Raw genomic sequence first — 24,455 nt, forward strand, 5'->3', positions numbered from 1 at the left:
GCGCACCAACCGTCTCATCGACACCAAACAGAACTAGTCAGACACAAACAACTGATTTAGTATTTCCTTCAAACGGGGCCTGAGCATTCCCCTGGCTGAGGAAAAAAAGGGAGGAAAAACCAGTCTAGATTTTGAGAAACTGGTTTCTATCAACAGAACCCCCTCTCCCCCCAGCAAATCACTGCAATGATTTACACAACCTCCTAAATATTTGCCAGCCAAACCTTGAAGTAGAAAGTGCTGTGCACACACACACACACACAAAACAACCACCCTACCAGAAAACAGAACGGCCTGGGAACTGCACGCAAGAATGAAGCGGCCTGCATTTCACTCACATCTCCGTAACGCAGTTGTGCAATTAAAACCAACAAGTTCTCACTAAGATCGTACCGAGTTACGTGCCTAAACACCTTCCACAGCCAGCGCAAAATAACATACCCGTGTTTTGTCAGAAAGACTAATTAAATCAAGTATTAGATGATCGAGTATGAACACACTGTCAAATCGTACTCTGTCTTCGGAGCAGAGAAAGTACTGATATAAAACTGTACAAGGATAAATGTATGGAGCCCTTTTAAAAACACAGAAAAGAACACAAAAATATAACCACTAGTTGGCTTGGAAAATAAAAAAAAAAAAAAAAACCTTTCTCACCCAAGGTCGTTGAACAAATGATCAAGGCCACAAAAACCATTTCCATTCTCCGACTTGTATTTTAAAGCCACCGCTTCCTAAAAGGAGCCTTTACCAGGGACAATCCCGGCTCTCCCGAGCTAGCTGGCCAGATTTTCCCGTCGTGGGAGCAGACTTCAGCGGCGCCGCTCTGATTTACACCAGCCGAGCGTTTACCCCAGCATCTCGCGTTAACCGCAAGCAGGCAGATGCACATTTATGGGACAATGAACTTTTCCACGGATGCCGCTCCGAGTGCTTTGCTGTTACTGCCTCAATAAACCTGCGCGTTCCAGGGCTGCGGCAGCTGCCTTCGCTGGGAGTCGGAGCAGCGAGCTCCAGCGGAAAGGCCGCGGCTTAAAAAAAAAAATCATGTTTAATTTAAAAATTAGAAACTGGAGCAGGCTGTGAGCACAGAGGTTGATTGAAACAAAATTTAAATTCCTGTCAAGCCCATTTAAACACAGGGGCCCTTCATAGACAATTAGCTGCTCCCTGTGAATGCTGAATAAACTCAGGCCTGGTCACTGTTAGAAGAGAGCAGACCTACTGTGAGGAGCTGGAAAAAAATTAACTAAAATCAGGCTGTATGAAATATTTAGCCTCCCAGTTTATCACAGGGGTTTGAAAGTGTAAACAAGACAAAAATCGATTCCTCGGTGCCCTCCAATCAATCCCCCAAAATGGTTAGGGCATCTGTTTCTGCTAAATTTTGTTTACTCTGGCAGATTTGCCTTAATTGCAGTTGTTTATCTCCCATTGTCCCCGGGGCCCTAATCTCCCGATTACTAATACTTAACACTCATTTCACATCTAAAGCTACTTCTAATCCTCAACAGGTTTCTGGGGCTCTTAAAATTATTGCAACCGCCGAGACAGGAGAGGCAACCTCTTTGTGCAGGGAACATTTTCTTATCTACTACCAGCTGGGTCCAATCATCACCAGGGAGGGCCACAACAAAGGTGCTAAAAGGCTCTTTCACAGTCACGGCTGCTCCACTGGGAATTCAGCAGATAAAAAAGAGCTTTGATGGAAAAAATCCGAACAAGAGGGCTATAACAGTCCAGCCAAATAAAGTTACTGTCATAATCAAATGCTGTCAATCACAATGAAAATCCAATTAAAAATCTTTCAGTGCAGCCCTCTTAAGTAGAAAAATGTCCCCTATTTATATGCGTTTTTTGTCAACTGCACAAATTAGAAAGTAGTATTAATTGATTTTTTACTACTTTAGGCCCTGATCCGCCAGCTGAATTTCTGTGCATGCAAGAATCAACCAGTACAAATCTGATTAAAGGATTGGAGACATAATGCACACAGGTCACTAAGAAGCCATATCTGTATCTCCTGCTTTATAGTCTGCTTATTCACAGGCAATTATTACTATTATTTAATACTGCAGGAGCGTCTTGAGGTGCTAATTAGAGTACAGACCCACAATAGCTGGTACTATACAAGTGTGAGCAATTTTAATCTGCAGTGGGTCTGAACAGATTTAAAATTCTGGTTTTATTATAAGAATAAATAGTATACATAGATCTCCACAGCTGCCTGTTACAGCAGCTTCTATGATGAATTTGAAACAAACTGGAAGGATAATGAGCTGGGTATTAAAGATTCGACTCTTATTTTAGAACTATTAACTTTCTTTTTTTTAATAAGTACAGAGGGAAGACAATTGACATAAAAATACCAATAACACAAATACACAAGTTCTCAATGTCTCTTCTTTGAAAGACTTGCAATTCTGCTACCAAACTGAGATGTAAATATTTGTCTAAGTGTCTGGAAAGCTAGAGAACAAGCAGAAGTGCCAAATGAGACATTTGCTCAAATTAAACTGCAAAACCCTGGAGACTCAAGGAACCAAAAACATGAACTGTATCATTCTAAGTTGCTGCCAATGTGTTTTTGTCTAATTTCCTTGCATTTTTAACACTTCTTTCAGCCCACTCGAATTCTTCCTTTTCACATTTCACTGGAAAGTACTAGTATGTCATGCAGCTTTATGGTATGTTAGAAAGAGAAAGATTTTCACATTTTCTGTAAAAAGCGAGTGGCTGCACCAACAATGGGACTGCAGAAGACAGTGAATAAATATAACACCTTAAAACTCTAATGCTCTCAAGTTAACCTTGTCACAATGTTCGTCTTCTGTAATTGCTGGATTTAGTGACACTGATGGAATGTATTTCTCCATTTCGATAGCTGATTTCTCAAGTGACAAAAAAGAGCAAATCATACCCCTAAGGACAGAAACAGCATTTTTTTGAGAGACGGAGGGATGGGGAGAGAGAGAGAGAAAGATCCACAACCACCTTTCCCTGTTTCAGGGGAGTGGGGAATTGGCTGAGCAACAAAGCTACCTGAAATAAGACATTTTTTCTCCAGCTCTGAGCTGGGGAAAAGCTTCCTTATGGAGGAAGAGGACTAACACCCCGTAGCAAGCACATCCTGAGCGCTACTGCAAAATCCTAACGTCGGTAAAGTGAACACAAATTCTGTCACCGACTTCGACATACTCAGGACGTCACCCAGAACCCCTTGTCTGCTGAATGACTGACCTGATAGCTTGAAGACACAGCCTAACATTTATCGCATCTGTAACAGCTAGACTAACACGCGGGTCTGTACTTTGCTGCTTAGAAATGAGACGGCAGCCCTTTCCTGCACGGCTGGCATGCGTTTTGGTTGTCTATCAGAATTTCTCCCTGTCGTGGGATGAATGAACTAGGATCATGGTGACAGAGGAGAGTCTCACTGCTTGCAAACAGAGCTATCCATCACCGGTTCAAGCACTGACAATTTTACGCTGGACAAATCATTGCTGATAGGGAGATCCTGCACTGGCTGAGGCCGGGGTGGGGGGGGGGGAAGATGTTTGCAAGTAGCCAAAGAGTGAAATTTCCTGGCTCACTGTGATCCAGCAATGACACACAAACATCTAGAGAGATACAGACAGAAAACACGCATCCATAAAGCTGTCTTCAAAAGATTTACTGCATGCATTTGAGAAAAGTAAAGCGCAGACAGACCTCTACTCTTTCTCAAAAGTTACCATGTCATCAAAAAACCCAGCCTGTACAGCAAGCCCAGACATTCAACTCAACAGTTCCACTACTGTAACGTAAAAAGCCAAATTATCCGTTGGGGAAATCCTATTTATTGGCCAACATAAGTGGCAGTATTTTATGGACTTTATTGTGAAGTTTGATATAAAAATCCAGGTAGGATTACGCTGATCCTCCATTTGTTTGTTTAAACTAGAAAAGTCCTTCCTAAGAGCTACACACAACAACAGTTCAACACGCAGAACAAGCTGCAAACAAGTTCAGCTCTGCCTGGTAGGGAGTGCTACTGTCCAGACTCTTTACAAAATAGCTACTTAAATGCTTCTCATGTTCAATTCGCTATAGTTGCTGGGGATGGGGGCACAGCCAGCCAGCCAGGATCCTTTTTTGAGAGTTAGTAACATGCTGACCTTAAGAAAACATATTTAAGTATAGAAATAAATGATCTATCTGAAAAATGCCCATTGTAGCTAATGAGATCAGAGTGCCTGGTCTAAATGCCACTCCTGAAACCACAACAGAGGGATCGCTGAACGCACATGAACGGGAAACTTCTGCGCTAGGCTTAAAAAAAATGAGGAAAACCATGTCTTTTGGCAAGTCAGTTTTGGATATGGAAGACGTACAATTTACCATACACTTTTCTAAAATAATGAAACATCAACATAGAAAGTATCAGTAATTTGAATTAAAAAAGGAGAAAAGCTACAAGCTATGATTCCGATTTGGAGAGTTAAATAGAAATTAGAAGATCTATGCAAAAGCAATCCAGTGCAGAAGTTGATTGTATTCCTGGCCAAAAAACATTGCCTCTTCCTCCCCTATACTCTTCTTGAGAAATCCAAACCTAGCATCTTAAGGACTGTATTTTTAGGCAGCCATGGGAAAGCATAAAGGAATAACAATTACATACTTGACTTTTGGTATTTCAAATACAATTCCTTTAAATAAATCACTTGCATTTAAACAGTCTTATGTAGCACGCTAGACTTCAATGCTGTATTAACAAAAAACTCAACAGCAGACATCAATAATTCTGCTGGCTTTCTGAGTGCATACAAGCTGCAAAATAAAAGGCCAACCTCCTAGCTGAAGAAGAGAGATTTTAAACAATTACCAAAGCAGGCTAGTGATATCATAAAGGCAATTTCTGCGCTAGCTTGTTTTCTGAAACTCTCTTTGCCACTGAACAGCTAGAACAGATAATAACTATTAGTAAATCAAACTCCTGCAATATCCAGCTGTGTCTCACACATTTACATACAGATAGAATGGGTATATGTTTTTAATATGTATGCGATACGTACTTTTACCACAGCTGAAGTGCATGCTACAAAGGAGGAGGAGAATGGGAATGGAATCAGCATGAGATAATAAAGTGGCCTAGATAAAGTATTAGCCAGCGATTGATCTCAAACAGGGGATGTTGCTTCTCTCTGACCTGATTACTTACTATGCATAGATTCCATTAAATAGAGCTTAGAATGGAAAGCTTCTGAAAAATACCGTAAATACGGTCAGATCTACCGCTTCCTGAGCCAAACCAGCGTGCAGACGGCCGCCCGCACACGCGGCACCAGGAGGAGTTCAGTCCTTACCCGTCCTGCCCCATCGCGCCTGCTAAGCATACGCGCCCCACTCGGGCATGTCTGCACTTCCCTGGGATGCAGGCTTGCAATGCCGGACAGCTCTATATTTTAAAAGAGAACAGGAACTTCAGGAATCTTCCCCCCCCCCCCCCCCCCCCCTTTACGGAGAAGATTTGTTGAGGTTTCCCTTTTCTTGTTGGAAGGGGAGAGAAGAGAGGTGGAGGGATATTCTAAGATGTTGTGCGGACTTCTCTGGTGCTGAAACGGGATGCATTCGATTTAATTTGATTGTATGTCTTTCACTTCGTAAGAAGGAACAAAAGAGCACACACAGCAAGAACAAGGTGCAGAGCATCCACTAGCAATTATAAAGATCATTCCTCTCCCAGGATAGAGTATTTTCCCATTGCTCAGTGAAATTTCTTTTTTCACTCCTGTGAAAATCTGTTAATTTGAAATACTTTGAAACAATTATATCACTGACTATGTATACACTGAGAAACTGATGTTATAAATGCATCTTTTTTGGAGGGGGGGTAGATAGAACAAAAGGCATAGCGACCGAGTGTAAATATAAGGATTTGATTTATGCTAGCTGTTATGAAGATTTGGTGCTCGCGTGTACAAGAATATCTATGGTACTCGAAAGCCTGACTTTATGTAGGAATTTCATATAGCCTTGGCTTTGGCCCTGTTTTCCAACAAAATGTGCATAGTGACTTTTATTAAAAAAAAAAAAAAAAAAGGGCTTCCTAACATGATAGACAGGGTAAATCCATCCCTGATGTAACCCGGTGGCTTCAATGGAGTTGCCAATCTGGCACGCCAGGTATTGTTAGCCAGCTCTTAAGATGCATTTAACAATTCACTGATCATCAGGAGAGTAGAAAAAGATTGATGTTCTGCTCCCTTCATTTTGCTTTCAGTCTTTAATTATACTAAATTGGTTACAAAATAGTGACTTTCAGTACAGTTAATGTCCAAGGGGAGAAAACCTGCACTCTGATGTTTTGTATGAAGCTAACGACGGTTACACGTTACCCCTTTCATCCTTGGTAGCACGTTGCATCTAAATCCAAAAAAAAACCAATATCCGAGGTAAAATCCTGGACGCATTTAAATTGATGGTAAGCTGACTTCAACAGGTCCGGGATTTCACTGATAATATGTACATCACGCTACCCATTACTGACAGTTAACACAGGTGCAGGTTTGTCAAGAAGTGAAGATACCCATCAGAATTACAACAAGGGTTCTGGAAAGGAGAGACAGCGAACTGGAAAGGATATTACGGTCAGCACCTCTAAAACTCAAAATATGTTGAAACAGCCTTAGCTTTGGTCCTATTTTCCAACAAAGTATGGAAATGTATATTCCACATGTATGTATGTACAGATATGCTTACATGTGTGCATGCGTGTGTGTATATGCATTTTGCATATGCTAATATATATACGCGTGTGAGTTTTATAAATGAAATACGCCTTGACAAGATAGGTAAGTCTACCACAACGTAGCCCTATGACACATCGTCATATAGACTTTAGATTTCACCTAAATAATGAATTACCTAAAAAGCTGTCCCCGAAACCACAGTAAAAGTTCTGAAACAAGCAAATCAACTATTCCAGTACTAAACTAGTCTTCAGAGTGAATCCACCAAGCCCGTGCTTTGTGCTCTGCGCCAACAGAAACAAGCTATTCCTCAGCAAGATGCTATTTTCTATTTTCTGCGGGATCTTTCAAAGAACGCTCCTCCGACAGAGCCTATCGTCCCTCGAACCACGAAACTTGAACACGCAAACAGCATTTGCATCCTTCTGCGCCAATAAAAAGCGCAACTTTGCCAAAAGTAGTTACAAGAATAAGGCTCCAATCTTGCTCACCTTTGAAACCCTGCTAACTTTACTTCTTTGACTTCAGCGAAATGTGCGCTCTGTACTAGGTTTGGAAGGATGTGACCCTTGAATGATTGTCACTGATTTCCTCTATATCCTCTGCACTTCTGTGCCCCTTTTGTTCTCGTTTTTCCTCCTCCATGAAGACCCCCAGACATAGCAGCGTAGGGGCGTCCAGGAACGTGTAGGACTTGACGGGAGAGCAGCGCCTGGGCCGACAGTCTGCTAGAGAAGAGCACGGGGCCCTCAGAGCCCATCAGGCTGCAAGGAGGATTCAGGCCAGCCAACGAGGGCCAGCCACGCTGTGGGCAAGGAGGGGGTCAGCTCTTTATTTCAGCAGCAGTCTACCTCACGCTTAAGTACTTGTTTCTGCAAGTACATTTATAATTGAATAGAGAGTAGGGTGAGGGGGAATATGTATTAAACAAAAGATTTTGTTTAAAAAGTAGGAAGTTTTTTTTTTCCTGAACTGCTATCATTTTAAAAATATTTTACAAAACACCTCCTCAAAAGGGGACTAGCACACTGCAGGGCATGTAGTTGTAAAGATAAATCTGTGCACTTCCCTGGTACTGCAGGCACTCACCCTTTGGCCTCATTTTTATGACTCTACACCCTGGAGTGGTGTTATTGCTTACAAACATACATATATACTTATGGGGGTATGTGCGATCTGCAGATGTTTTATTTATAAGTGGCAAGCGTATTGCATCACTGAAACATGCATTTACAAACAGACATAGGTTTTATGAAACCCTATTCTGTTGTTTTAATAGCTAAGCTATCCAGCCATAGCATAATAGTGCACAAGGTAAATGTGTCTACACGTCTAGAACCTGTTCCAAGTTTTCTCAGATGTGACTAACTGCAAGAATTTTCCAACCATCAAAAGTTAATAAAAAAGACAAAATAAGGCAGCGTAAGCCTTTCATTCTAGGCACATAACATCACAAAGTAGAGTGGCTCTGATAAACTTTAAGGCCTCATTTTGCTAAGGTATTTAAGCAGGTGCCTAACTTCAAATGTAGATCTATTGAAGTTAATACCCTTAAAATTAGATTCACAGTTAAATACTTAACTAACCAGGGCCTAAATTGAGACTAGTGTGAGTTGCAAGATATCTGCCCCAGGGCATCCTCAGAGATTAGCCTTTAACTAGAGAATAGCTGCAATAGAAACACTTGTTTATTCTGCTCCTAGTTCAGAGCAGGTATGCAAGAGAGGAAATGATGCAAACGTGTTCTTGTCCTGTTAAAATATCCTAAAATTATCCCTAGACAAATAACCCACAAAAATAAATCAGGATGACTTTTTATAAACCTCTACAAGGCAGGAAACAGCATATGAAAAAAATTAATGAAACACTTAAAATGAAAAGTATTTGATATGAGTCAGAGGGGATCACAACTCCTATCTACAGGGTAAGTTATTGTACATATTTACAATAATTGTTTGATACAAAATTTTTCTAGCAGCTTAAAAACAGTCAAAACAGCACTCTACACTAAATACATGGCCACAAGGGACTGGCTGGAGAGCAGGTACCCTATTACTGCTTAACTGAAAAAATGACATCTCAGCTCCGATTCCAACACGGAGAGCCGAAAGACCAAAAGCTACATATTAACTCAATCTTCTGTAGCCAATCTAATTTCATTCTACAGGAATATAAGTGAAAACAGTAGCTCCTGCATTTCATTAAAAATACAGTATTTTGACCGTACCCTCTGTCTCCAGTCTTCAGATTTTGAAAGGTTAAGACTGGCAAATGATGACAAAGCATGACCTACATTAAGCGGTAATCCCTGGACAAAAAAACTGAAAAAAACTGTGTATTAAGCATCAAAATGGCTTTGATTGAAATTTGCTGCTGGCTGTGGAAGTTCTGTATTAACTTCCCAAATTGCAAGTAAAGTCCTGGCCACACCGCAGGTAACAGCAAAATATCCATTAACTTCAATGGAATCAGAATTTCACCTTCTGTTTCTGTGTGTGCTCTGCAAACGTGTAATTGCTGCACAAGCCGGAAAAAGTTCAGATGCGAGTTTGCACATGCTAAAAAATGCAGGAAAAACAATGCATACACCTCTATATACATTAATAAAAAGCTTTCATAGACAATGCATACTGAGCGGCTCTGAAGTTTCACTTACCATTAAATCTTCAGGTGCTGGCCTTTCCTTTGGTTGCTTTTTCATGCTATGTATCATAAAACAAAACGGTCACATATAAACAACTGTTCGTTTATTCTGCTTGCTTAAATACTGAAGATTTCTTCCCTTATCCCAGACAGACTGTGCCTGGAATCTCAAGGCACTTCGTAACTTTAGCACGTTCCAGCGGAAGACGCGGCTCCCAACAGCGGCCCAAACGTTCATCGACTTCTTCCCTCCCATCCCTCCCTTATGGTCAAGGTTGATCCATTCTTAATACAATCATTATATTTTCTGTTGACGAGAAAAATATCTTGTTGGCTGTTGTCCACTTTTCAGCTGTGTGCGAGTCTTTAAAGTTTCCTGCAAATTTATAGGTTTCTTTTACCATTTTCCAAAGGTGATTACACTCACTAACGTCTCCCGCAGAACGGCTGCTTTCCTCGCATAGCGACCCAGCCAACAATTATTTGCTTTTCTTCGGTGGTCTACTCTGTTTCTTACCACGAATGAGTTTGAACGTAACGATCATTGAAAACCAATCACGTCAGACAGCATAGTAAGCTGATTCTCATTTTGCCAGGGATTATTACATAGCTTGACACAAAGTATTACACAAACAGGTGGGAAATTTAACTCTAACACTGAACAGCTTCAGGAGAACATGCAATACCCTGGGGTTTCTACCTTAATTTTTTCACATTTATTTCCATTACACGGCAGGGTGATAGTTCATTACACAGCATTACGCTGTTTATAAGATCATGTTTCTCATCCAAACTGTGCTAGTTTTCTGTGCAACAGGTGCAATTAGCTCCTGAAGACTGTGCTTAGCTGCGTGAAGGAGCACAATAACGTGGCACAGAGGTGACCATCCGGAGCTGCCTCCTGACTAATTGGATTACATCCAAACAGCCAGTGTTTACGGCGTAACTGGCATAAAGTCATAAAGTCTGATGCGTTGCTCACTTGACATCTCTAATACTTATTAGGAAGTGATTGCCTGAGCGGTGTATAGAGCGTTTTCCCCGTTTGTTGGCTTTTTAAGATAGCAATGCCTCACACGAAGCGGCTGCATACTGCATGGCCAATATAACGTTATATCGAAACTACTAAATAACCTGTGTTGCAAACAGGAGGTATTAACGATACAATTTACCTTCCCTACAAATAACTACAAGCAGCTCACCCAGCGCCGGCACCAGCGAGGCCGGGAGCTGCGCGGCGAGCAGGCGGGTAACTGTTCTAATCTGACAGTCCACAGTAGCCGGGTCTCCAGGGAAAGCCAGGCTATTAGCCGCCATCAGTTATGCCTCAGCTTGACATCTGTGGAAATTTTAACACAGGTTATCCCTCCCTCTGCTTTTTTTTTTTTTTTTTTTTTTTTTTTTTTAAGAAACAGCCTGTGATTAATTTTTGGAAGGGATTTACAAAAAAAAAAAAAACAGACGTGCAGCTCCACGCACACCGGTGAGTTACACTGCAACATCCTCCAGACGTTGCTCGTGGTAAATTGAGCCTATTGAAGAAGAAGGCCTGTGTTATGCTAACTATTATTTAAATTCACCGATAATCGGACTGCTTTCCCCTTCTGCGTTATTTGTTACATACAATGTCAATCCTGACAGGTGCTTTCTCCTATTAAAAATACCGATTTGATTTACCCAGCCTTTGCGGCAGCAGCCCTGGCGCACGCTAGAGGATGTGACAGTGCTGTGAGGACCAGCCTACAGAAATATATCTATAGATACACACATACACACACATATATATATATATATATATATACACACACACACATATATATGTGGGGCCATGGGCTTCAAGCACCCGGTTTCTCCACGGACGAGGGAACGTCGCCGAAGGCGTCCTCGTGCCCGCGCACCGAGGGGCTCCACCTGATTTACACCGCCGAGCAGCCCGGCCGGGACGCCTGCGGTCTCCAAAGGGCCGCTTCTCAGTCAAGCGCATCGCATTTATATAAAATTCAATCTTGTGTTTTCTGCCACGTGTAAACGGCTGTCTATTATTCTTTTTTGTGAATGAGCCAGTTAACAACAACAAAAATTTCCCTTCACTTTGTTTCTTCAGAATAGCTTACCCTTCACATCTTTATCATCTAGTCACTCCAGAAACGTATTTTTTATTCCATAAACTCCTCCTCTCCCCACTTCTCTGTTAATTTAAAAGGCTTTCAATGAACTATTCAGTTTTAAGGGAAGAAAATATACCCAATGGTGTGTTTTAAAATACGACACTCAGTAAAAATTACTTACTGAAAAGCCAATGAATTAATCAAGGCTGTTTGCCTTTCTAAACATCGAGGCAATTTTGTAAGCAATATTTTAAAAAGTCCTAAATAATGATATTACACACACGAGTCTTTGTGGCCTCTGTACCCCTGGATGAATTCTTCAGAGTCTCAGCACACAAGAACGCACCCAGATTCAGGGCAGGTTTATTAAAACAGGAAAAACCCTTGTAAGTACTTTTACGACCCTTTGTGTAAATAACGTTTACATAATTTAAACAGTTTGCTTAGCTTTGCTGCCCCATCTGCCCAAGGCCCCCAAGTCCCTCTTCTCTCCGAAAGGATGCAAGGAAAGCCATAAGGTCTCGCCGAGCTGCCGAGTTAATGGCATGTATCATTTACATTGAGGGCATGGCATGTTTGCAAACTGAGCTTACCATTGAGTGATGAAGTGTACAAATGGCTCAGAGAACTCCCCGGCTGGAAGGACCGGCGATTCCTGCCAGTGGAACGAAACGAGAAACAGAGTCAGGAAGAGAGAAGACAATTTTTTAGGAAGAGAGCAATATAACAAATAATGAAAAAGAAAGAGAAGGGGGGGGGGGAAAGGAAGCGACAAAGCCCCCTTTTCACACAGAGAATTTGAGGGGGAAAGGTACAAATTCTTCTGAGAATGTGTTATAAAACACTGAATTTCAACTAATGAGTATTACACAATGGGTAAAAACATGTGGAAAGACACTGAGGGGAGGTGAAAAAAGGACAATGATAGCCACAGGGTAAAAAGGAAGGTAGGGAAAGTGTAAATGAGAAATTAATGATTATTTAAGTAACACACAAATGGTCTTGTAATTAACAAAGAGCTGTGAAATTATTCTTGTGTTGACCTTTGTTTCTTTCACTGCATTTGCTATTTATTTACACTCATGTTTATTTACACTTATTCATTTTAGAGGCTGTCCTAATATGCAGGCTGTTCTAGATTTAAAAGGGGAAACAATTTTTAAAAGAATAAAGGTAAGATTTACCAGTGTAATGAAAATAACCATCTAGTATTTATGAAAGCAAAAAAAAAAAAAAAAACCAAAAAAAATTAAGAACGCATGAAAAAAATATACAAACAGGGAACAAACAACATTACCATTTGCAAAGAAGAGCTTTACGAATTTAGGAGTTTTTCCAAGAATGACAGAGAGCTCCACTGTGTTTATAGTGTAACAGCTCAGGATGTAATGAAATTACACTGCAGAGTACTTTAACAGTGTCATCTCATTAGACCTACAGTTGGAACAAGAGAGCCACATAAAACAGGCAGCTGCAAATGACTCCATTCTCATCTATTCTCATTTGCTATTAAAAATACCTTTCGGCGGCTTTTTTCCTCCCTGACATCCCTACACAAAGTACCCTGCAAAGTATGATACATGCACCTATTTAAATTAACAAAGGAATGACTTATTTTAATCTCACTGTGCTTTGGAGTGCTTTGGCCATTTGGATGAGCAATATATCATTACATACAACCTTCCAGCGCTGCAGGCAAGAAACTCAGAGCGTGCAGCATTTGGTGGGAGCCAAACAATTTCTCTAGCACACAACTGTGTCAAATGCATGCATGTATTCATTATTGAGAATGCGAGGAAATAGCTTTGATGTAGTGGAAAAAAGAAGATGATAAAAGCACCTCTGCAATGTGTGTGCCATTATCAATGGTGGCAGATAGACACAACTGCAGAGCCTCCTATGTGATTAGTAAATATACATATAATTGCTGTGGCCAATTATCAGAAAAATGAGATCGGTAATTACAAGACAGAAAATTAACTAGAACTCTTATTAAGGCTTTGTCTCCAATTCAAACAATTGGAAACTGCTGGAAAATACAATTAAATCAAAAGTAACTGAAGAGTAAAAGGAGAAGCCAAAATTGCTTTACAAATTTCAAAGAGTTCTATTAAATACAAGGAGTGTTTGATATAACATGCCCAAATTCTCTTTGAACTTAGACTGGGAGAAGGAGAGGTTATTGTTTCTAAACTTATAAATGACATCAATAGAGGAAGGTCTCCGCTGGAGAGTGGAAGGAACACATGGAAATAAACGGTGCAATTAAACTTCCTCCAGTTCAAGGAACTGCACACCAAAATTATTCATATTAGTATGGAAAATGCAGAGCAAAATGTCAGGCTTGCTTATACCGAGTGGAGCCCAGCAGGTTTAGCCGCTCTCCATCATTTTCCTCTGCCCAGGAGAAGCCTTCCTGTGCTCGCACCTGCAGTGGCAAACGTCACCTCTCCCCAGGTGGGACAGACTCAGAGCAAAGGCAGGCTCCAAGAAAAGGTAGGAAATTCTTGTATTACGGATCATCTTGAAAACGATAAGCCAAAGCTATGAGATCACATTCCCCGGGGAGCTGTCTCTGCCCGGCAATCCACCCCTGCTGTTTATTTTAAGCAGAAGGCAAGTGAGGAGCTTCTTATAAATGTCCCTCTAATAAGGGCTGCCAGCTTGGATCCACACATGCTGGGGGAACAGGACAGGCACACGGCACTTCACACTAATTTGGTAGGTGATAATTTCTGCAATCACAAAGAGATGACGGACCCATAATGGAGTGCAACTTCATTATGAGAGCGGAAGGGAAGCTGACGAGCTGCGCTGAAGCCACCAGCGTTTCACTCCGGCCATCCCAAGCTCAGCCGGCGTCGCGGCTCGGGCAGCCAAGGGAAGAAGCGGCTCTGGCGTGGCAGGATTAACACCATGCCCATGCCGCTCCTGAAACACCTCCAGCCAGAAGATGAGGTGCTCCTGCATAAGCACATAAGAAAATTTCACCTGGGTGAAAAATGCTGCTTTTCCAGCACAGCGTTCTGCACAGCATGGGAATCTCAACCGCACCCAGGCCAAGGGGCTCCTGCCGCATATCCCTCAGTTGTGGCTGTGCCTCGGCTGGCTGCTTTCATCTCAGGAGCTCAGGAAGAGATTGTAGGAGGCAGATGAAAATGGCCTGGATCTCAGTAAAAAGCTACATGCTTTAACGTGTCTTTCCAAGGATTTTAGAGTGGGTGGCCCACAAAACTTATTGGCCGTTTGCTTGACAAACTGCAAACCTTTTGTGAGAATACACCAATCTCAAGAAAACACTTCCTAGGAAACATGTTTGAGGGCAAACAGATCAGTGCAAATAAATACCTTAATTTCATTCCTGAAAACAAGAGCCAATTGTAACTTTACAGTTACAGAGGCACGATAGGGGAGAAGGAGGGGGGTACTGGGTTTTAGTTGATCCAGAAAAGTCTGGACCCTCAACTGCTTCCCTAGTTGAACGCTGAAAAGCTGCCTCCTACGCTGCCTTTTAAAAATGACCTTAGAAACAGAGAACATCCATTCAGTTATGATATCTACCCAGGGAAACCGATGACAGAAATATTTCTATTTCTGCCATCGTTCTATTCAGGAACATTTGAGTAGCAGAAAGGTGAGAGTATGTTGTATTTAGAGCTATTTCCAATGAGAAAAAGTGTTGCTATTGCTACCTCTGTAACTTGAGTGATCACAATGCTGTTATACAACATCTAGAGCAAGAGTCTACAAAAGCTACACAAAATAAATGCAGCCTGTATCATATCCTGAAGTTCCCTAGAAGATGACTCTGGCTGACTCTCAAAGAGATGGGAATACGATGAAAAAAAAAAAAAAAACAAAGCTACAAAGCTCTACCAAGTCTGTGTACTGGAAAACTGTTACACATCTCTTGTATGATAAGATACAGTCACCATTTGTTATAACCACTGGGAACCGTCCATCTGCCTTCCAACAGCCTGCACATTGAACTCACACTGCAGAGGCAAAAAAAGTAGAAAACCACACAGAATTTTAAAGGAGGGAAGAACAGGTATGCTCATTCTGAACTAGAAAACAGGTCTTTCATTTTCATTAAAGACTGTCTCTTTTAACTAGCATCATGGAGATCTACACATTGGGGAGGCTGATAAAGCGGTAGCAGAGTCGCAAACGCAGTTGTAAGGGCTGAGGTACCAACCACCTTTTACATCCACAGGCAGCTCATTCCCTAGACCAGCTATTGGCCTAAGTATTCAAGTTACATTTCTGTAACTGAGACCTGCTGCAGAAGAAGACAAGATCAGCCACTGTGATTCCTGAAGCTGTCAGCTTGATTCTCAAAAACAGCCAAAACGTGTATATACAGCGAGAATGGGGAAGGGCAGCAGGAAAAAAAGTTTGAGTGATGCCTTTGCCTTGTGAATAATGAACAGTTCAAGAAGGTCAACCCATTACAACTGAAACCGTTTAATTATTAATTATGCACAATCTATGAGCAAAAGGACAAGTTCAGAATGTTTAATGTGTGGCAACTCCGACTGGACTCTCTCTTGGCATTTTGTTATTAGCACTTGTCAGCAAGGTGCTCAGGCATAAAGAAAAAAGCACAGCAGCAGAAAATCTGAGCTAGCAGGAGGAGGGAGGGCTTTAAACTTCAAACACTGCTCCTAACATTTAATTTATAGAGTGCCAATGCTCTGGTGTAGACCTTATTGACTTCCATGGAGTTAGGGGAAGTCACATTATCTAAATGAAGACATGGGAACAAGTACACTGAGATAATCCCTTCAAAAGCCCTCTCTTTTGAAGGGAGCGACGGCATTACTATCTGTATCCATTTTTTTCCACAGGTCTGAACAAAGGAATGAATGAACAACCTAATAGCATGTCCAGAAGGTAACTGATCCTTTCCCATCTGTGCACTAAGGGTTTCAATTACAGGTCTGAGCACTAGGAGCTCAGCTACTCTTCAGATCTATTATCCAAAACATCTCTTGGTCTGTTTGCTCCCATTAAGCAGAGCAGTAGCAGAAATGCTGTTGAGGTTCGGGCAATGAATAATGTCCAACCAACCCCAAAAGGAAGTAAAGCAGAAAAAACAGATGAGCCACCTTCCCCTCCTTTTTGTCCACCTTGGAGAGGGAAGGAAGGAGGGTTGTCTGGACAAACTCAAGAAGCTAATTCAACAGGTACAGCTCTGAGTTGCTTATTCTTCTTAGAAACACGCGTCTGCTTATGAAACTCAGAAATAGCTCTTGACCAGAAATACATACCCAAGCATCCCATGATGCCACCCCAACAGAATGTTTCTTCAGGGTGGCATATCTCCTCAAAACAACTAAAAGTTTGAGTTTTATCACATCCTTTCTGAACAAAAAGGAAGTCCACAACCTCCTAGTAACAGGAAAGCCAGCAAACACAGGGTGTTCTACCTAAAATCTTCAAGAAGATGACGACAAAGCCCCCGACTACGTGCTAAGATCAAATCTATACTCTTCCTGCCGCCTCCTCTGCTTCTGGGGGAAGTGCTGCTGGACAAGCATGGAGCAGAACAGCAACCTGTCATCAACACGTCCCCAGTAAAAAGGCTGGTTGCGCAGCCATGCGCACCGCAAGACAGGCTCAGCTACACTTTGTGGGCAGCAGAGCTGGTATTCTCAGCAGATTCCCAGACTCGGTGCAAGGAGGCTTTACCCCCTCTTCTCATCTGCTAATTCCCTCTCTTGTGAAGGGTTAAAATTTCCCATTCCCCAAAGCTCCAGAGCTACTGCTATTCTGCAATACTCTTTCCTCAGTGTGAATGTTTGCGCAGAAGGAGATGCCATGGTCCTATGGCTCTATGGCCACAAGAGGGAAGTTAGTAGAACAGAGCAAACCAAACTTCAGTTACTCTCTCCTCTGGGTTTCTGCAGCATACCCTGTCTTTGAAACGATCAGCTCCTCTCTGGGCAGACACTCCTGTTCTGCATCTTGTCTATTAATGGTGAAATGGCAGTATTTAATAAATAATTTGTGTGCTCTGCAAAGCATTTCTGGCTTACTACTTCAGCCTAAAAAGTCTCTAGGGTTAAAGATTGTTTATGCACTCCGACTTCTCTTTTACCACAGCTTTCAAAGAAAACACCTATTTTTGCATAGTAGTTGCATTTTACTTTGCGGTTAAATTCTCTGTCCCATCTGATTTTTCAGACGCGCTATATTTCGGATGCACCAGAAATACAGCCAGATGCAATTACCAGTAGTAAACGCATTGTAGTTAAAGAGCTGTTTCAGTGAGACCAGCAAATTGCAAATATTGTGCATATTCAGATTTACTCCTGCAAGGACAACTTTCTTTTACAGTACTTCTAAAATTTCATTGTTGACTTTCTAGCCAACCTGCTTCAAAAGCCTTGCACACAAACCTAACGGTAGGCAATTTCTTCCAAGTAACAAGCTTTGCAGAACACAACAATGTCTAGAGGTGGCTCAGAGGCCCAGACTTAAAAGAATTTCTGGATTGTCCCAGTTATGCTCCCACCCCTTAGCAAGAAGGTGAAAGATGATTACATTTTTGTGCTGGGTCACTTCTTGCTCTTTTCTTAGCAGCAGATGCCAAATGTGACAAATTATATGTGAGGGCATTTTGGTGTGAAGTTTTGTCTGCTGGGATTGGAGTGTCAGCAGTAAACTCATTTATTTCCAGATCTCTAGCTGGACTGGAACCAAGGTCGAAAGGCCAGTGTTTTATCCACCAAAACACTCAGCCTACCTTTAACACCTCCAATCATGTGAGAAGCAGCTATTCTCTCAGCCAGCACTACCTGCTCCCCAAGTTCTTGCAAATATCCCATATGCACAAGCTGTATTCATACAGACCGCGTGTAAACATCTGTGGTGAACTAAGTCACTAGATACTTGGAGCTATTTGGTTGTCACTTTGGCAGCATTTGCTACTAGGAGGCATCTTGCAGAGCTCAGAAGGGGCAAGGAAGGAAGCAGAAGAGTGTAATTAACATCAGGAATAATCGGCCGTGTACAACATGCCATTTTCTACCTTTCACCAAGCTTTGTACTTGCCACTGGGGCTCTCTGAAGGGCCTTGCAGATAAGTGTACAGGTAGCTGGAAAACAGGTTAATCCTTTAACCGTAACTGTAATTGCTTTCTCTCTAAGATAAACGTAAGAATTTTTTCTTCTCATTGCTGGTCTCTTGTCGATCATAAGCCAGCAGAGCACAGCAGTGTTTTGGGTAGATACACACACATATGCACATTTCAAATAGCTAAGGCACAGCAGCATGAAACGCAGCCTCTACCTGTTTGCACCAAAGGGACTCAATTGAAAAACTAAGACCATTTATTGTTCCCTTTTCCCTCTGTACACTCCCAATGCATTTTTATTGCTTTTTCATAAAACATTGCTGCAAATAATCAAGCATGACCATTGACATCCACAAGATTGAGTTTTAGGAACCATTAAATGAGCTTGCCCTCTTGGGAAGGTTCTTGCTCAGGTTGGTCTAAAGGTAATTATTCAGCAATTCCTACCTGTGGTTTTACCTTGTTCCTCTATAAGTCTCAGAATCTCATACACTAGTAAGGTCATAGTTTCTGTCTCAATAAAAGTACATCCCAAAACAACTGAACCACAGGACAAATTATGGTGGGTATGTGTACACACACACACACACACACACACACGTATAATCTAACACCAGCCTTTCTTGTATGTAAATCTTCAAAAAGTCAGAAATTTTCAGGGTTAAATATAGCTGTCCATACACTTAAATCAATATACACAAATCTAAAAGGAAATTCACACACACACACAAATTCTGAGCCTTTGAAGTTTTCTACTTCATTTATATAATTAGCAACACATGGCACTGATGCAGCAATAAGATTAAGAAACTGAGTACTCAAAAGGCAAAGGTCTTCCTTGCGTTATTTGATCAAACTGAACATCCTGTTAATTCTTAAGGCTATGCCATAGCGATAAATAGAGGGATATATTTTACCAGGAGAAAGAGATTAGAAATATCTATATAGTTAAACACATGCATTAAAGCTAAGTTATTTTTCTATGGGAAATTCTGAGAATTTATTGACATTGAAATGCTTCATAGCTTAACACTAACACTATCCCAGCATTTACTGGTGCTGTTAAATGTTTCTAGATTATGAATTTAAAAATAAAAAGGAGCTCTTCAATCTGTAGAGTTTGTACAGTCCTTGAGCCAGATTAAAGCACGGTCTTGTGAGACTGACTCTCTGTGGGGACGCTTAACAAAAATGTCCAAGAAACTCCTGGAAAGCTGCTCCCTACTCACTTCTGAAGCTGCCAGAGTACAACTGAGTACAACTCATTCACGAATACAACTTTTTTTTTTTTTTAATTTTGTCTTCAAAATATGCAGAATTTTCGATGTTGCTGTCTCCTATCTGTAAAAATAGGACCTGCTCTTGAAAGTCTTTACTCCTGAAGTTTCTCATGTAACTGATTTGGACCTCCACAAATCCCCAATATTCTCCTTGAAACTGATGGACAAAAACCAGGACCTTTTCCCTCCATAATTCAAAGCAGTAAAAACAAACAAACAGGTAAATGCTAAGTCACTATAACAACTGAAACAAGCTATGGAAACTTTCAAACCAAAATTAGTTTATTTCAGATTATGAAAAATAGGGGGTTAGACATTAGAGCTGATGCTTAACTACAGCGCTTGTGACCACAACTGCTCCAGTATGGTGAAATCCGGTTTAAAGCAACCACCTAAGGGGCTGGCAGTAATTGGTTTCCTAGTAGGGATACTCTTAACTAAGTAAAGGTCAAACAAAATAGCCCTAGAGAGCTTAAGGAAAATTCAAAGTAGTTGCTTAAGCCAGGGGGATTGCCTACTGGCTGCACGCCACGACGCAGGTTGTCTAGCTAACCATCTCCCCCCCAAACACGGCGGACACCTGTAAAGCCAACAGACACAGCACTGAAAGGATGGAAAGTTGATGTGCTGAAAAACAGTTGCGCTGTTGGGCTTAGCCTCTTGGGATCTTCACACACAAGCTTGCAATCACCTAGGCGTTCTACTGAATGCTGATCAGACTAGCAAGCTGGAAAAACACCATTTTAGGAGGTTTTGCAAATCCTGCAACTGTAATAATACAACTGAGGAAGCAACTAAACAGTAACTTCCTATGTAATAATACACTTTTGACATCAGCATAACTGAAAAGTTAATGACTGTATGTTGAAAGAATCTCAAAAAAACAGTGCTATTTTTCAACTGACTGCAACAAACACAAAAATACACTATGATCAGAGCTCTGCTTTTCCGGAAAACTTTAACCCAGATTTTGCTGCAGGGTCACAGAGCCCCATAACCTGCTGCTTCCCACACTGGAAATTTAGAGCAGCCTCATTTACATTTTTAACTAGGAGTTTTCTAATGCATTAACAGGAAAATGCATCATGGTAATCAGTGCCACGGTTCTCACGGTCTCTGTTTGGAAGTAGAATTTGATTTACTGAGTGACTCCTGCAGACATTGGCAAAGACACCACACAACTGGGACAAAAACGTTGCCTGGGAAGTTGCTGGAGATTTGAAGGCTGGGGAGGGAACAGTTAAGCTTTTGGTGAACTACAAAATCATGGGAGGCATTCTGAGACTGTGAGCAGCAAGAGAGGTTAAACGGCATACTCATTTTCCTTGCAATCTTTAGGCTTCAGTGTCAACCCACCAAGACAAATTGGGTGGTCTGCATCTCTCTGAAATATCGCTTCTGGAGTCTGCGACATCAGTGGCATTATGCTAGTGTACTATTACGTTTCTAAGTTATCATCTGAGGAGCAAAGGCCAGAAAAAATTCTTTTTTTTTTCCTTTACTTTACCTTTTTTTTTTTTTTTAAATTCACTCAGAGCTTTTGCAGCATGATCCTGTTAGTGAGTAGATTCTATTGCAAATTCTTTGGCTTCATGGTCATGAAACATAGGGCCACGTCTAGGACATCTTCCAAGCCAGGAATAGCTCCTGCTTCCAGCAATAGCTCCTGCTTCCAGCAGGACTCCATTCTCCTTCGTGTTGGAGCATTTCTGGAAAGACTGCATGCACAGCAAGCGATGCATGTCCTTCCCAGTAGGGATTCATCTGCACTGCTCAGCGCTTTCCATATAACATTTTGGTGAGCTGGAGATGAACTAAGCTGAGTGCTAGAATATTAAATTACTCTCAGCTCTCAAACAACAGCAGACTGTCTTTATTGCTGGCTGTATTGCAGGATGAAGTACATTAACAACCATTCTACGCTCATCTTTGGACCAGGAGCAGAAGTCTTCTCATGGTGGGAGAAGCCACTATGATTAGGACTGTTGCTTAAATGAGCGTGTCTTATTTGTAGCTGGATCAGATTTAACTGTAAGTTACCACATGTTAAAAAATAAAGGTCCTGGCAGGAATATATCATATTCACATGATGCCTCGCACTAATTTTGGCATTAAAAAAATCCCAGAACCAATGTCACAAAAAAACCAATAACGTAATTTATCAAAAATTTGTTTGATACAGGTTATAATGCTTCTCAAATCACTTATTCTGCAAAATTTCTGCAAGTAAATTTAAGTCCTAGGGAATGAAAAAACAGACTTTTGAAACTGCCGAAGCGATCTGCTATGTATCATATATTCCATGGTGAGTTAGAAAACAACTCCACAAAATCTCACTACTGCAGAACGTCTAAAAATTTCCATGGACAGTTTTTATTCTACAGTATGCCACCTTACAAAGTCTGTGAAAAGTCCAGGATACCTATGCCATATAAAAGCAACCTCTTAAGTAATTTAGTTATCAATAAATCTTAAGAATTAAAGATAATCATGAATGAACAGAACATTAACTTTTGGATTACTGCTGTGTTTTGGTGAAATGTGTAATAGTTCTGAAAAAACAGTGATTGCCAATATAATAAGTAACTATTAAAGGGAATCAAGGGCTTAATGTTACTTCAGTTTTATCATTTTAAGAACTAAAGTGTATTAATTTTAGTTTATTGCACTTTAAAGGGAAAAAATCCTGGATTTTTTAGATTGTTTCTTACATTAAAAATAGACCAGGATCACTTTCCATCTCCCAAGAACACTTCCTAAAATGATGATGCTGTTCAGACTGACCAAATAGGAGATATCGCCACTTTTTTTCTGATCTACTTGTATATTTTTAATCAAATATATAAACTCGCAGTTTATCACAAAAATAATGCAACCCTGAATAAATCGAAATACATGCTTAAGTCTCATTGTTGATATACTTTTATAAATAAAGATGAACATACACGGATGCTTAAGTGATTTGCTGAATTTAGGCCTCATATAATGGAAAATATGAAATAATATTTCTACTAGGTACTCTGGCTCTATTTAAAGGTTGCTGATAGTCATCTTGCCCCTTGAAAGTCTTCCATGTTAGTATTAGCTAGTCCTGCCCCCTCCCCATCTTTCTGGGTAAGCCTGGAATCAGCTTGGGGCACTGGGGATACAATTCCTGCTTGGATTCATACGCACAGCTCCAAGCTATGCAGAGAGGTAAGGTAGTGGTGCAAAAACAAATTAGGTACAGGAATACCGGACACAAACTTCTAGGTTCTCCTCATATCAGGTTCTGGAGTTTTTAGCCAGACTCTATACGGAAAGAGCAGGGCAAACGTTGCCAGCGAAGACTCAATTTCAAGAAACATCCTTTTTCACAGAGCCAAACCTCCAAACTATTCTCTGTCACATGAAAAGACCTATTAAGAGACTTGAGGAAAACAATCCAGAGTTTTCAACTGTAACAACTTCAGCAAATTATTACTATGGCATAGAGCTACCAGGAGATGGGAGATCCTTGAGAAAGCTTGATCCCATCCTCACAGATCCCAAGTCAGAAGCTGACTGCTCCTCCCATATTCGATGATACCATGGCTCAACCAGGAGCCATGCCATTATGGGACCACTATTGTGCTCTGTTTGAAGAGAGAGGGAAGCCACAGATCATCACTCCTAGTGGTTATGATCGTCATTAAGCTAGGCGGGGAATTCTGCACCAGTGTCTGCGAGCTCCTATGGGGACGGGCTGTACAGAGCAGCTGCAGGAGAGGAGCTCTGCTCCTGCCTCCTGTGAGTTTCCCCTGCCTATAGCCAAGGGGAAAATTCGGCCCAAAATAATCAGTCTGACAGCACTAAACATCTCAAATCTTTAATACTCATGGTAGCAACAGCAGCTGTACAGTACCAGATAGCGAAGAGATACTCTCTCTCAAAAGGTCCTTGCACAGAAGAAAGAGTGCAATTAGCCAAATAAGTGGGTCCCTCTGTTATTCCTCAAGAGTCACCTCTTACAAAATATAAAGTGAGAAAAAAGAAGAGTCTCAAGTTGGAGAGATGTGAAGTCTTTATATATGGGACAGGGCTGGGGGTGAGGGAAAAGGGTCTATTAAAGTCAATGCTACACATGCACTAGAACACAATAACCCTTAATATAAACGTCCTCCAAGACACTGTCATGCCAAGAATCTGCACTTCCAGGTATGACAGCCACTATCTAAACACTATATATCTTATTAAATGACACCCTAACGATACACACGTACCAAGCAAATAACGCTACAGAGCCAATCCATTCTACTCTTCCCCCCAGGCTCTAAAGGTTATGGCATACAACTTCCATTTAGACATCGAGAGTGTGTTGCAAAACAAAGTGAGTTGCACTTAAAGAAATTTCAACAGAGCTATGCTCTGTAACCTAAAAATCTCAACATGCCCACAAGCACAGCGCACTCTGAACCACCAGCTCAGGAGAATTATGGGGCAGTAGCATAGAGTGGAACACAGAATAAGTTAAAACAAGTAAATACCAAGATACTAACGTTAAAACTAGCTCAGCACTCACAGATGTTTGTGGACTACACTACACCAAGATCCTTGGTCAAAGCATTTGTAAGAAGACTGGAGCAATTCTAA

General features: G+C 41.2%; 1 protein-coding gene across 8 annotated transcripts in view; it reads right to left on the minus strand.

Annotated features, from left to right (window-relative positions):
* Positions 1-24,455, minus strand: part of MAP2K5 (mitogen-activated protein kinase kinase 5) — a 146,117-nt gene that overhangs the window by 13,879 nt on the left and 107,783 nt on the right. For 4 of the 8 annotated variants that reach the window (XM_068958130.1, XM_068958129.1, XM_068958128.1 and 1 more), the window contains 2 exons: positions 12,076-12,137; positions 9,388-9,433 (listed from right to left, as the gene is read on the minus strand). In XM_068958130.1, the coding sequence (XP_068814231.1) occupies positions 9,388-9,433; positions 12,076-12,137 (108 nt within the window). The remainder of the gene's footprint in view (positions 1-9,387; positions 9,434-12,075; positions 12,138-24,455) is intronic. The other 4 variants (XM_068958133.1, XM_068958134.1, XM_068958132.1 and 1 more) reach the window with 1 other exon arrangement.

This window comes from Struthio camelus, chromosome 12 (genome assembly GCF_040807025.1).
Source record: "Struthio camelus isolate bStrCam1 chromosome 12, bStrCam1.hap1, whole genome shotgun sequence".
Classification (NCBI taxonomy): Eukaryota; Metazoa; Chordata; class Aves; order Struthioniformes; family Struthionidae; genus Struthio; species Struthio camelus.